Source organism: Nicotiana sylvestris, chromosome 4, assembly GCF_000393655.2.
Source record: "Nicotiana sylvestris chromosome 4, ASM39365v2, whole genome shotgun sequence".
NCBI classification, from domain to species: Eukaryota; Viridiplantae; Streptophyta; class Magnoliopsida; order Solanales; family Solanaceae; genus Nicotiana; species Nicotiana sylvestris.
Genome location: NC_091060.1, coordinates 93024588 through 93038890, shown reverse-complemented (window position 1 = coordinate 93038890; position 14303 = coordinate 93024588). Strand labels below are relative to the sequence as shown.

General features: G+C 33.4%; 1 protein-coding gene across 1 annotated transcript; it reads right to left on the bottom strand.

Annotated features, from left to right (window-relative positions):
- Nucleotides 1–1983: 1983 nt before the first annotated feature.
- Nucleotides 1984–5743, bottom strand: LOC104240517 (peroxidase 43-like). The gene is made up of 4 exons (XM_009795376.2): nt 5426–5743; nt 5159–5341; nt 4440–4602; nt 1984–2454 (listed from the first exon to the last, which is right to left on the bottom strand). The coding sequence occupies exons 1-4, from the start codon at nt 5651–5653 to the stop codon at nt 2024–2026; spliced, it is 1005 nt and encodes a 334-aa protein (XP_009793678.1). The 5' UTR covers nt 5654–5743; the 3' UTR covers nt 1984–2023.
- Nucleotides 5744–14303: the final 8560 nt, after the last annotated feature.

Genomic DNA, 14303 nt, shown 5'->3' with positions numbered 1-14303 from the left:
TTCTAAGAGACTTTCAAAATCCATCACTTTCAGATTAGATCAAACTCTACCCATTTGACAATAAATATCTATTTCCCATCTCCCCCAGCTTTACAAAGAAACCATCATTTTATCGGAGAGACATTGTTCACTTCAAATGGTTGGAGCCTAATTGATTGATTCGAAGAATCAGACCAAATAAATAGGAAAATCAAATTCTTTACGACCGATTTGACCCAATTTCATATATCAGAAAACTGATTCTTTTCTCCGGTGATTTGCTTCCCATAAATTTAAGGGTTATCTTCTATATCTTTATTTCTCCTTTCTAAATTCTTATACCAAGTAGAAGAAGAAAAATCCCTAAATTCGTTTTAAATAGAGAACAATAATGAAAAGAAATAAAGAAGAAAAATGGAGAGGGAAGATGGGGTGTAGAACATAAAAAATATAAGGATAAGAAACAAAAAGTAATGTGAGGATCGGAGAAGGGGACGGAGGGGCTGGGAAGAACTGAAGAAGTGTTTGGGTTTACTTCTTTATTTATTTATTCTTCTTTTATTTTTTTATTATTAATTATTAATACATTCTTAATACTTTTTCTAACAAAACTAACATACTCACACGCCTTTTAAGCATGAGTTGCACCTACTCTCGTCACGTCAGTTGTATTGCCTCCACGTAGGCATAGTTAACGGTCGGAGACACTTATTAGTAATTGTTTTGTAAAGTATCAGTGTCAAAATAGAAAATCGCGTAAGTTTGTTTACCGGCTTGAAAAATCAGTGCAAGTTTAAGTGGCTGGAAGCCATTTTGCCTTACTAAAAATAGTTGTCTCAAATTATTTATCATTTTAGAAGTTCAAGGCAAAAATAATTGTTCTTGAAGATGGAGATAACACATAAATAGAATAAATATTCAATAAAAAAAAAGATTGTATCTTAAGACATAAATAAGAGTTGAATAGTCCAATTCTTTTATAATTAATATTTCTTAAGGGGCGTGTAAAAAAAATACGACACACAATATAAGATAGAGGGAGTATATTATAGCTCCAACGTCTATCAATAATAACTTATTTGCAAACTAAAGTACTCTTATAGGTGTGTTTGGTTAGAGAACAAGTTATGCAAGATTAGTGATACACGGATTAGTAATGAAGGTATTATAATATAAAAATTAATAATACAAATGTTATTTTTTCAAATAAAAAGAGAAATAAATCTAAAGTGTGTAAGGGCCTTTTTGTCAATTTTTGGTACATATATTCAACCATAATTTATGCAAGTTGTTATGTGAAAAACAAAAGAAGCAACCAAACAATACACTATATATGTGATTGTGATTAAACCTCTTCTTCGACCAATCAAACGGGCTCTAAAAATTTAAGATAGTCTTATGAAAATTAATAATCATTTTGAAGAGCTTCCAATCCTGTTTTTGGGAGCAATTATTTTCTTCGTAGAACTCCCATCACTTCCTCGTGTCCAAACTGCCAAGGATGAAAAAAATTGATTGAGCTCAAACAAAGCATACTATTCTACCATTCTCACTTGTCCAAGTTGCACATTCCCTGTCAACCCATCTTTTCTTCTTCATTATTTGAAATATTTATAGTTTCAGTTTAAGAAATGACAGAATTATCCGATGATTCCGCATTAGGTTGGTCTTGCTTCGTTCTCCAAAGTCTTTTTATGTGTGTTGTGTTCTTGTAATATACTTTTTCTCCCACGTATTTTTGACTTCGACAATAGACTATGTATCTGTTTGGATAAAGCTAAATTTAAGTAGTTTTTAAGCACTACATGGCAAAAAGCACTTTAGAAATATTAGAGTTGAAAATTAGAATAAGTAATCACATGTTTGGATATAGATATTGATAACAATTTTGAAACAGGTCAACTCAATGATAATCCAGCATAAGTCCCAGACCGTGGAACCTAATGAATAAAAACTATAGGGAAACATCACATGATTTTATTCTTCTCGAGGACAACAAACACGTACACTAATTAAGTAATATTATATCTCAATATAAATGTTATTACATTTTATTAAAAGAATTACAAACCTTTCTAATCTCTCCTACTAATCCAGTCTTGACATCAAGCCTTCCTAACTTTATCATGGTTAAACCAAAATCCGATGCAAATGATGGTGAATTACGAATTGATTTATTTCTCTGAAGATAAGAATCGATCACTGCTCGTGTAATTTTGTCGTCATAAAGCCTTGCATCCGATGCTATAACTGCGAAACCATTCTTTATGTTGTGCAAAATCTGATCGTCAAATTTTCGTTCGCTTGCGTTATCAAGAGGTATTCTGAAATTTATGTTTCCATTTTTGGGGCATTTGCTTCTTAACTCTGGGAGGAACTTAGAATTAATACTTGGATCTGCATCTGATCTTCCAGTGAAATTGTATAATCTTCGAGGCATGAAAAAACAAGCTGTTGTGCCAATTGTATGTGCCCCTACATGTTTAACATGATGCATTAATTAATGTCAACTTAAAATATAGTGACAATAATATATGATATTATAGCTATATTGTATCCATGATTCTGTATGTTTACAATCAGAGGCGGATTTAGGATTTAAAGATAGCGGGTGCCACATTTCTTTTAATGTACCCCTCACACTGACCATAAAGTTTGAGTGTGAGTATATATTGGTTGGATTCAATTTGGTTCGATCTATTTTCAGTTCATTGGGGGTGGTTTACTAAATTTAACGATATTTTCAATAGAGAAATCAACACAATTTGATATAAAATAAATGAGCACAAGTAAAAATTAGCAATCTTCCTTCAATTAAGGAATCATGCCTTTTTTATTAAAATTTTTGCATAAGTGAGAGTATTTTTAATAGTAGAATCACACTAATTCTATAAGAGCATAAGCAAAAAAATATTTTTGAAAAAGAAATTATACCTTGCAAGCAATAGGACAATTGCACTTTTTATATAATATATACAAGCTAACAGAATTTTAAAGAGAATAATCTTGTAAAACTTTTTATTTACATAAGTGCCAGAATTTTGAATTAAGAGCCATGGTTTTTATTTATGGTGCTTTGATAATTTTAAGTTTCTGTTTTTATGTGTTCCTCTTTCAAAGTCATTGATAAACAAAAAAAAAGGAGAAAAGATTGGAAAATGAAAAATTAAAGAGGGAAATGGATAGAAAAACAAAGGAAATAGAAAAGACGATGACAAAAGGAAAAAAAAAAAAAAAAAGCGAAACCGACAAATAAAAAATTGATTTCCTTATTAGAATCAGACCCGAACCTAAGCCTAAACACAAGAATAACTTTAAGAAATTAATTCCCAACAATGGCACCGTCCTCTTGTTTGATATTACGGGTGGCAGCGTATACATTTAATCAATATTCTGAAAAGTTTCAACATAGATTCTAAAAGTTCTCGCCTAACTTGTGGGTGGCATGGCACCCCCACCTCTCAAGGTGGATCCGCCACTGTTTACAATTAGCATCACTATTTACCTGTCTTATTATACGAGTTTAATTTTTATATGCTGAAAGTACAAAGGAATTTTTACTCGATTAATAGCTTGTTTGGTCAAGCTTTTCCAAGCCAAAACATTTTTTTTTCGAAAATTGAAGTGTTTGGCCAAGCTTTTAGAGGGAAAAAAGTATTTTTGAGGAGAAGCAGAAAAAAGTAGCTTCTCTAAAAAAAGAAATAGCACTTTTGAGAAAAATAGACTTAGAAGTAGGAGTGTCAAACGGGCGGGTCGGATCGGATATGGTTCGAGTCGAAATGGGTAATGAAAAAACGGATAAATTATCCGACCCAACCCATATTTAATATGGATAAAAAGTGGTTTAACCGACGGATAATATGGGTAACTATATTATCCATGATTTTTTACATATGATCACTTTTGGGAGAATTCTTAGTCTCCCTAACTTGAGGAATCCCCGATTTGATGCTTTTCAAATGTAAAAGTTAGACTCATTGGTTATCCATTTTCTGAATGGATAATATGGTTCTTATCCATATTTGACTCGTTTTTAAAAAAGTTTCACTATCCAATCCATTTTTTAGTGGATAATATGGGTGATTAACTATTTTTTTTAAACCATTTTGTCATCCCTACTTAGAAGCAGTTTTTAAAAGCTTGGTCAAACACTAATTGTTATTCAGAAGTGCATTTCAAATAAATTAGTCAAACACAAACTGCTCCTCACCAAAAAAACACTTTTAAGAAAAAACACTTCTCAAAATAAACTGATTTTTGCAGTTTGGTCAAACAAGTTGTAATTCACTAAAAAGATAGTTAACTTGTGGAATTAACAATCTATAAATACGATATGTAACTTGCTATAATTACAGTATCCCTGTTATATTGTATGTGTAAGTTAACTTTAATAAATGAAATAGAAGGGTTATATATATCATACCAATGGATAAAATTGAAGTAGAAGGAATAGATCATACCACTCAAAATGACGAGTTCTTTTTCAGTAAAGCCTTTATTTTTGAATTTTCCTTTTAAAACATCAATTGAGTCATCCACATCCGGCATTGCAGCTGCAAGAGACAAATCGGATACTCTACCATCTCTTCTACCTGTCTCAACTTCATAAAATGGTCCACCAGCCTATATCTCATAATGTATCAAAAGAGAATTAGACTGTTACTAAGTATCTCTTAATTTAGAAAATGCAATTACATAATCATCAATTCATTATATATATATCACGAAAGATCGGAATTTTTTTATATCTTAATTCGACAACACAGTAATCCTAACATGGAGCTCTTTCTTAATAATCTCAAATTACACAAAAAGAACATGAAATTGAAAGGAAAAAAAAATGTCATACACATGACTAAAGACATGCTATTCCGCCTTAATTAGTACATTTTCACATTTAATCGTAAGGAAGAAATTAAAATCGAAATAATAGTATCCGGAGTCAATTATGTATGGAAAATAATTTAGTTTTTGGTCAAAAGTTTAAGTTTTATGTAGTGACGGTGTAAAAAATATTTGCGCAACCAAATTAATTACAAGATAACTACAAGTAAATCATTATGATAAACATTAATAATAACCTATAATAAAGATAATAACTAACCTGCTAGCCCTTATTAAACTAAACTAATAGAGTTAATGTTAGTGTATATATAACTCAAGTGGGTTAATGCATTACCAAGACGACAGCGTCTCTAGCAGCTAAAGCAACAATATCTGCACACGATACCACCCCTGGGCATTGACCTTCCAATTGAGTTTTGGCTTTCTGGATCTCTTCAAATCCCCCCAGGCCTTCGTGACCAAATGCATTTCTTTCAGGTTCTTTCACATTATCAATCAAAATTGATCCATCACAACCCTTTAAAAATATTTAAAAAAAATGTTCGGTTAAAATTGAATAAGGTTGACATACTAAAAAAGTGGAAGATAAAAAGCTAGGTACCTGAACAAAGCAATCATGGAAATGGAGTCTAAGTAACATGGCTGGCATTCTTGGTTCTCTTTGGGAAGCTTCTTTTACGACAGAGCTAACAATGGATTCTGCGTTATGGCATCTTTGTGAATAAAATCCAACTCTAAGTTGTCCATTTAGAGCTGTTATTTGTATTAGAAAGCACATAACTGAACTGAAAATTAAACTCTTTGGATTTCTCTTGCACAATGCCGCCATTGTTAGATTACAAAGGAAGCAGAAGAAGTGTGCAAATGAAAGATCAATGGAAAATTTTGGTGGTAGTAGTAGTCAAGTAAAAGAAGTAAAAAGCATTAAATATATAACTGAGATTTTGTCAATCTGTCTATTCACTATCACTAACTACATGTCATCCATGCGTTCTTCTTTCCAGCAAGCGCTTTTGTTTTTATGTTGTTAATTTTATTTAATTACTTGATTTTACATTTTCTTTATACCCTCTTGTCCTATTTTACGTGGTGTCATTTTCACTGAAATGATTACTACGGCTACTACTGAATATATATTTTTATACTACATGATAGTGGATTAGTAGTTAGACTTATAGCGTATTTGGCCGAGCCTTTTTTTTTTCCAAAAGCATCTTGAGATGAAAATTGAGGTGTTTGACCAAGTTTTTAGACGAAAAAAAATATTTTTGAGAAGAAACAGAAACAATTTTTGAGAAGCAGAAAAAAATAGTTTTCTCTCCAAAGGCATTTTTTTGAGAAGAACTTTTGAGAAAAATACACTTAAAAGCAGTTTTCAAAAGCTTGGCTCAACACTAATTACTGTTCGAAAGTACTTTTCAAATTAATTAGCCAAACACAAACTGCTTTTCACCAAAAACACTTTTTTTAAAAAATATTTTTGAAAAAAACGCTTCTCAAAATAAGCTGATTTTAGAAGCTTGGCCAAACAGACTATTAGAATTCCGTCAAAATTGAAGGTTTTCAACTTTTGTGTTAAGCTTTAACTTTTAATAATACAAATGTTAGTATCAATACACATTTTTATAATATTTTATACGTATAATATAGATAAATGGAGTACTTTTTATTTTATAATAAATTGGAATTATTAAATTATTCTAATTAGGATTTTCCGAAAATAAGAATGAGGGAGGTTACATCTGTCTCTGCCTACATTCACAAGCTAAATTGTCAACAGATTCACAAGGTGTGAGAAAGGAATATTAATTATACAACAACTTGGCTCTATTCAAAGGATCAGTGTAAAAAACAAATGTCTAAAGTAGTAGCTAGTTCTCACCGACTTCTTCCCCGTGAAGGAGATAAGGATCTTGAGCTCAACTATCATGTCTGTTTCTAAACAGCCATGTGCTTTTGACCCTTTCGGTAAAAGAGAATAAAGTTTAGAGCTAGCTACTTATGGCAAAAAAAAAAATGTTCAAGATTTACCAATAATATTTGGTATGTTGTTCTATTTTTTATTTTATTTTTTTCAAGTGGTTATATCAGCGGTTGAAATATTAAAAGAAAAAGTGGGGAAATAGAATACTTACGTTAAGAAAAAATTTACTGAAATAAAACAATAAAAGTAGAAGAACAATATTGCAAAAAAAGATAGAGAGAAAATTTGTATTGAATTTTGGGATGATTTATAATGGGGTAAGATCCCTCTATTTATAGGGGAAAAAATGACTTAGCCACAAAGTAAAACTCTCTACAAGATAGACATTCACTCAAATTACAATTCTACTCATAACACTCCCCTTTGAATGTCTACTCAATAAGTAATGTGCCTCGTTAAAACTTTAACTAAAATAAAACCCAATGGAAAAAGTTCTAGAAAAGGAAAAAGAGTACACATGTTTAATAATACGCCCTTTTGGTTGCCTCGTTAAAAACCTTGCAAGGAAAATCCAGTGGGACAAAACCTTATAAGAGAAAAAAGAGTGCAACGCGTATTAAACTCCCCCTGATGAGAGCATCATTTCATATCCATGAGCTTTCGCATCTCAATCTTATGTACTAGCTTCTTGAAGGTTGACGTCGGTAGAGATTTTGTGAACAAATCAGCCATATTATCACTTGAACGAATCTGTTGCACATTGATATCACCATTCTTTTGAAGATTATGTGTGAAAAATAACTTTGGTGAAATGTGTTTTGTCCTATCTCCTTTTATGGATCCTTCCTTTAATTGAGCTATGCATGCTGCATTGTCTTCATACAAAATCATGGGCAGTTTGTCGCACTTCAAACCATATTTGTCTCGAATAAGATGTATTATAGACCTCAACCACACACATTCTCGACTTGCTTCATGAATAGCAATTATCTCAGCATGATTAGATGAAATAGCCACAATTGATTGCTTAGTCGATCGCCAAGATATGGCAGTGCCTCCACAAGTAAACACATAACCTGTTTGAGATCGAGCCTTGTGGGGGTCAGATAAATACTTAGCATCAGCATAACCAATAAGATCGGGACTGCAATTATTGCCATAAAATAAGCCCATGTCGGTAATCCCTTTTAGATATCGCAATATGTGTTTGATTCCATTCCAATGTCTCCTTATAGGAGCAGAGTTATATCTTGCTAAGACATTAACTGAAAAAGTTATGTCATGCCTTGTAGTATTAGCAAGATATATTAGTGCACTAATTGCACTAAGATATGGTACTTCAGGATCAAGTAGCTATTCATTCTCTTCTTGAGGTCGGAATGGATCCTTATTCACATCAAGTGATCGAACAACTGTGAGCACGTGATTTTTGCCTTGCACGAACCACTCCTAAAAATTCAAAATAAAATAAATCTTTCTTTTTGTGTGCAATTTTGTGAATTTTCTGTAATTGTTTGCATTTGTGTGTGTATGTTCGTTGGTTAAATTAATGAATAATACAAAAATACGTTGCATGTGCATTTAGGATTTAATTTGACATTCTTTTGAATTAATCAATAATTAGGTATTTTGCAAAAGTAAAAATTCAAAAAAAAAATATATTCTTTGCATTTTAGTAATTAATGTCGAATTTTATGTTTTCTTTTAATTTGGGGTTTAGTTATTTTGTGATAATTACTACTTAGAGTTAATTAATATTTTTAAGATAAGTTGGTCAAAATTAAATTTGGGTTTGTATTTTTATTAGGAAGAAAATTGAAAAGAAAAGAAAATAAAAGAGAATGAAATAGGAATTGGACCAGTTTTATTAAATTCCCAGGCCCAAAACTAGTCCAAACCCGGTCCACCACTAGTTTAGCCAACGACGTCGTTTCAGAGCTAATAAGTCTCAACCGTCGATCTCATTAGATCGAACGGTTCAGTCCATCTCCAGCATCGATTAAACGACGCCGTTTCATGTTTGTTGATCTGAACCATTTGTTTCATTCGATCGAACGGTCCAGTATTATCCTCGCAACCCGACCCGTCCACCCCAGTAACCGACCCAATCCCCCAACCGGCCAAAATGACCCGGTTTACATAAGTGAATTGATCCACGCCGTTGATCTCTATTGATCCAACGATTTTGATTCAATTCCACAACCTTTATATATATGTGTAACACACCCCGCCCCCCTAAAGCCCCTACCCAGTCTCCTTCGTCTCTTCAGAGACGACCTAAATCCAAAACCTAGCAGTCGCCACCCCTCTCCACCCCCTAAACCCGGCGACGCCGGTTCCAATGACCTCCTTCTTCACACCACGGATCCCCCTCAACCTCCCCATTCCAAATATCCAAGCACCTCTCTTCGAATCATAGCCAAACGCCTCGAATCTTCAATCGAAGTTCAGTCAAAAAACTCTAGCTTACCCAATCAACCCCAAAAATCACACCCCTGAACCACCAGGCTTCCCTCGTCCCAAATCCCATGATAGTTTTCCTCGAATCACCGTAGAGCCTTTCGAATTTTAGATCCAAAAGTTGAACCTTGAGTCCCCAAAAACACTGCTTATTAAAGATTTCAAGATTTTTAGGTTGAAATAGGCTGTAATCGTGTGTTTTCAATCGAACAAAAACATACGATTACAGCCCGTCTCAACCAAAAGAGTAGGAAGATCTTTGGAGCGGAATAAAGGGTTCGATTCTGGTAAGTGTTTCTGTGTTTTTCAATGTTTTTCTTTTATGTATCTTCCTCCTCATCCCTTTCCCATAGGCTGAAATTCACGGTCTTATCATGTTCTTGTCCTTTTATTATATGAAGTTTTCAGTCTGTTTGTGTCTTAATTTGCTGAGAACAACAAATGTGAACATTGAATGTCAAGTTACTGCTTAGTTAAATACGATAATTTGTTTGCAATTTCTGTGTGAATTTTGGTTTACATGATTCTATAAATGTTTGTATGTTTGACTCAGGTTCAGTTCATTTTCAAAATCTCTACATCTCTTTTGGATCTATTTTAAAACCTTAACATGTAAATAGTCCTTATAAGGGTAATGTGGTTAGTTGGAGTTCATTAAGAAACAAAGGGATTGGTAGTGGACATGACAGTTTGTCAACACCTTTAGAGGTTTAATTAAAAATTGAAAAGAAGGATCGGTAGTGGGAAGTAACATCCCTTAAGTACCTTTAGAGGTGGGAATTCAGAGAAGAACATAGGGTAGGTTAAAAAAATTGAAGATGGCAGTAAGGCTGACACCCTTTTAAATACCTTTAGAGGTGGGGGAAATCAGAGACAATATGGGCTAATGATAAAAGTTTAAAGGGGTGCACATGGGAGGGAATAAACAGGCTGAAAAGTGAAAAAAAATTTGAATAAAAAGGGTTTAACATTGGTCTTTAAAATGAGAGACATTTTAGAGAATAAGGGGGGAAGAAACACTGAGATATAGACATTTGTGAGAGTGAGAGTTTAGACATTCTGAGATCAAAACTGCCCAAAGGATCAATATGAAAAGTACTGTTCCATCGAAATCTTTTGGTGAATTTCTGATAAAACTGTTGAAACTATTGATCCATTGGTCTTTTGAGGTTAATCTCTTGGGTTCATTTACCAAGTCTGGGCTGTGTTTGTTGTTGTTATTGTTGTTGATATCTGCTACTGGTACTGCTGATTCTCCATAGTTTGTATCTTTCCATTTCCAGGTACACACTTTTGATCTTTGGCATGCATAACTGAGTATGGTGGCTACTAATTTCATGAATGAGGTTGTTTGGTTTGTTGTTGAAAGTATTTGTAGCCATAAGTTGTACATTGGCTGATTTGGTCCAACTCATATTGTAGTAGTTCTAGTTTAGCTTTTTATCACTCTTTAATTGCTCTAGAAATCTGCTTACAATAGAGGTAAGATATAATATGATATTTTGGTCTTTCTCATACAAACTTGCTATTCTGCAAACATAAACATTTTAGAGTTCAATCAGATCTTGAATGAAACTTGATTTTATCTCATAAATTCTTAAAGTTTGATTGTTTCTTTACATTTGATATTCCAGCAAGTATAATTTATATATTTTTAAGGCCACCATGAAGCCAGGATACCTTAGGTGAATAAGAATTGGTTGAAGTTGTGAGGTTATTTGTTATTACTGGAAATTCAATATGAGTTTCGTTTGGGCTTGTTTGGACCTAGTAGTCATTTTAAGTGATATGGTCATGATAGTTTAGAATAATTTTGGATCTAGAGTAGGTTAACAAATCGGCTTCTAATTGCTCTTTTTGGGTGATCAGAATTCAAATACGGGGTTGTTGGTATTAATTGAATATCATCTTGAATTAGAACAATAAGTTTGGGTTGCAACCTCTATAGTTGAATTAATATGAAATCGAGAGGGGGGATTCGATCTAGGTTCCATATAACATTTCCTTCTCCATTGTTAGATTTGGGTTCAGCTTGGGCCCCAAAAACCTTAAAAATCATTGAGAAATAGGCAATAACAGTTCTTGTTATTATGTAAGCTCTATAGGATCAGTGTTTAATTCTAACGAGTGTGTGTGCAGCTTTGGGTTCTCGCAGGGGCTCGACCATGGGTCCCAGCGCTACAGCTGCCTCTATTTGTAGTGTTGAGCCTCATATGTAATGTGATTTAAGTCACCAAAAATCTCTGATTCAGTAGTATACACAACAAGTAAGTGGGCTCCCTTTTGGGCCCAATTTGAAAGGGGATTGGGTCTTTTAATTATTTGTTCTTGTGATGTGAGTCTAAATTTGGCATAAAAGGTCCTTTGAATTTTTTAGTGTTAATTAGTTAGATTGTTAACTAGTTGGGATGCGCCTTATTGAATAACATAAACAAATTATACCCCTCATAAATTAGTTTAGAAACCCTTAAGCTTTAATGAATTTGAGGTGTGCCGTGCCAAACAAAAAGCACAATTGCGCGGTTCTTATTTTAATTCTGTATTGATCCTTAGAATTCGAGGCGTGCCGTTTAATTAAAGTTTCATGGCCCCCGCAAATTGCAAACGCGTAGTCATTTTTAGGCGCGTTATTTTAATAACTGATTTCCTAAACTCGGGTGCGCATTTATGTGACCCAAATCCAAATCTCAACGATGTTAAAAATATATCAAAAATTACGGGTGCATTTATGTGACGTGGTTCGAGACGTATTTTAATAACGTTGCAATTCTCTCTAAAAATGAATAACATCGGTTAAAACTAAAATTTGCACATAGGTTCATAATTGTTAAAAATCAGATAATTAAGCCGAATATAATAGTTAAGCGACCGTGCTAGAACCATGGAACTCGGGAATGTCTAACACCTTCTCCCGAGTTAACAGAATTCCTTACCCGGATTTCTGGTTCGTGGACTGTTAAACAGAGTCATATTTTTCTCGATTCGGGATTCAACCGGTGACTTGGGACACCATAAATCTCCCAAGTGGCGACTCTGAATCTCTTAATAAATAAATCCCGTTTCGATTGTTCTTTAATTGAAAAAACTCCCTTACACCCTTCCGGAGGTGTAGGAAAAAAGAAGGTGTGACAGCTCTGGTGACTCTGCTGGGGACGAACCCAGAATCTCTGGTTCAGGGTTCAAGAATTCAAGCTTAGGATAATTGTTATATTGGGCTTTATTTATTATCTGGTCTTATTTACATTTTGGGCCTAATGTGCTAAATGTTGCTTTTTGCCGCTTTGATATTATCTGAACTGTATATAAATTGCTACGAAACCCCTCTCGTCTCTCTCCCGAGGAGTGCACGTTGGTCGTGACTTCTTTTTGTTAGAGTCCTATTCCAAATAGAACGAGGTTCGGACAAGTTGCAAAACCGGATGATCTTTTGGTTACCGGTACGCAGCCCCCCCCCCCGGCTCGAGTTGTCCGCTCGGGTAAGCCAGGTCTAGAACAAATAAACCCAGATTTTTAAACCTAGTATAACAATACCTCATGTCGGATCCCTAGTAGGAACGTTTGTTTGCATCATGTGCATTTTGACTTTGGAGACTCAACACAGGGGTTGGGTCTGTCTAGGACAGGTGTACCCAAAATAACAGACCATCTTGATGCATCCTATGTGCTACATGTTGCATTTCTTCGAGGGTAAAAGGGTCATTTGGCAGACTAATGATAGTTGAGGGCAAATGAAAAAAAGAAAAAGAAAAGAAACAGAGAGGGTGAATTATGAATAGAGTGGGCCCCAATTATGTTTTCTGTCACATTTTTTGTTAAGGGAAAAGAGCTTGAAAATTCAAAAGAAAGATTTTGCACTTTTTCATCGTTTTCGAAAATAAAAAATCAAAAAAAAAAGGGAAAAGAAAATCCAAAAAAGAAAAAGAAAAAAAAGGATGTTGCATGTTTCATCATTTTCAAGGAAAAGATAAAAAATAATAAACTATATTTTCTCTAAATTAGTTATTTTTGTTTTAATTCTCGCCCGTATCCAAATTGTCCGAACTACGCGAACCTGATTCTCGTCTCTCGGGGCGGGATACGTAGGCAAACCATATAGGATCCGGTCTTCCTAGTAAATCTTAGGTTCTTGGCTTTGCAGGGTCTTAGCCAAATTTTGTACTTCTAGCCACCTTTTGGCCAAATAAGCCATTTTGCAAAAATAGCCTCAATCATGTCTTGCATGTGTCCAGTAGGGAGTGTTATTGTCTCACATAGTGTTGGTTTAAAGTTTTCTCATACAGGTGTGGATTTATTTACCAGAGTTTGAGCATGTCAGACACCCCGTGACCATCCAGTCAGGATCGCTCAATCAGGAGTGGCTTAAGGAGATTTGTTTTATTTTTATGTTTTGAGTCCGTTCTTCATTTTATGTCTGTCTTTTACTTTCTAGTTTTGTACAATAATGTCAAGTCTTTTGTTATTGTATTTTCTTCTTTATATTTGAAAAACATGTGTTGTAACTCAAAAATCCAGAAAAAAAGAGATATTGCATTTTATATTTCCGTTATAAGTTTTCTTTAGATTACTAATTCTAGAAATGGAAAAAAGAAAAAAATTTGAGGTTGTTTTTCCTTTAGGCAATCAATATCTAGGACTTAAAATGAATTGTTTTTATGTTTCCTTTAAGTATATTAGGACCAAAATTCCAAAAAAAAGAGAATTTTCTTTTAGTACTTCTTTAAAAGCTTTATTTAAGGTGTTAATTCAAAATCTAAAAAGATTTTCTTTTGAGAAGTTTCTTTGGGAAATTAGTGAAAAATGAAAAAAAAATCTTTTTATTTTCTTTAGGATATTGTACATAGAAGAGAAAAAAAGACAACATACTTTACCTTTGATTTATTTTTGGAGTTTCTCTTTTAGGCAATCAAAATTGAAATCAAAAATATTTTTTTGCTTGTTTCGAAATCTTGCGTCAAGATATCAAATGAAAATTCAAAATATTTTTCTGTGGTTTATTCTTTAGATTTTCTTCCTAAAAAAAAAGAGAATCAAATTTTTTTTTCTCTTCTACGATTTTCCCTTAATAATTCCCATAGAGTATTTGTTTCCAAAAGAG

What these genes read in the sequence shown, in the direction of transcription:
- LOC104240517 (XM_009795376.2), bottom strand. Translation starts at nt 5,653, where the DNA reads ATGGCGGCATTGTGCAAGAGAAATCCAAAGAGTTTAATTTTCAGTTCA. An exon ending in TCCATGATTGCTTTGTTCAG is followed by an intron (nt 5,342 to 5,425) that starts GTACCTAGCTTT and finishes ATATTTTTAAAG; the next exon opens with GGTTGTGATGGATCAATTTT. An exon ending in CTAGAGACGCTGTCGTCTTG is followed by an intron (nt 4,603 to 5,158) that starts GTAATGCATTAA and finishes TATGAGATATAG; the next exon opens with GCTGGTGGACCATTTTATGA.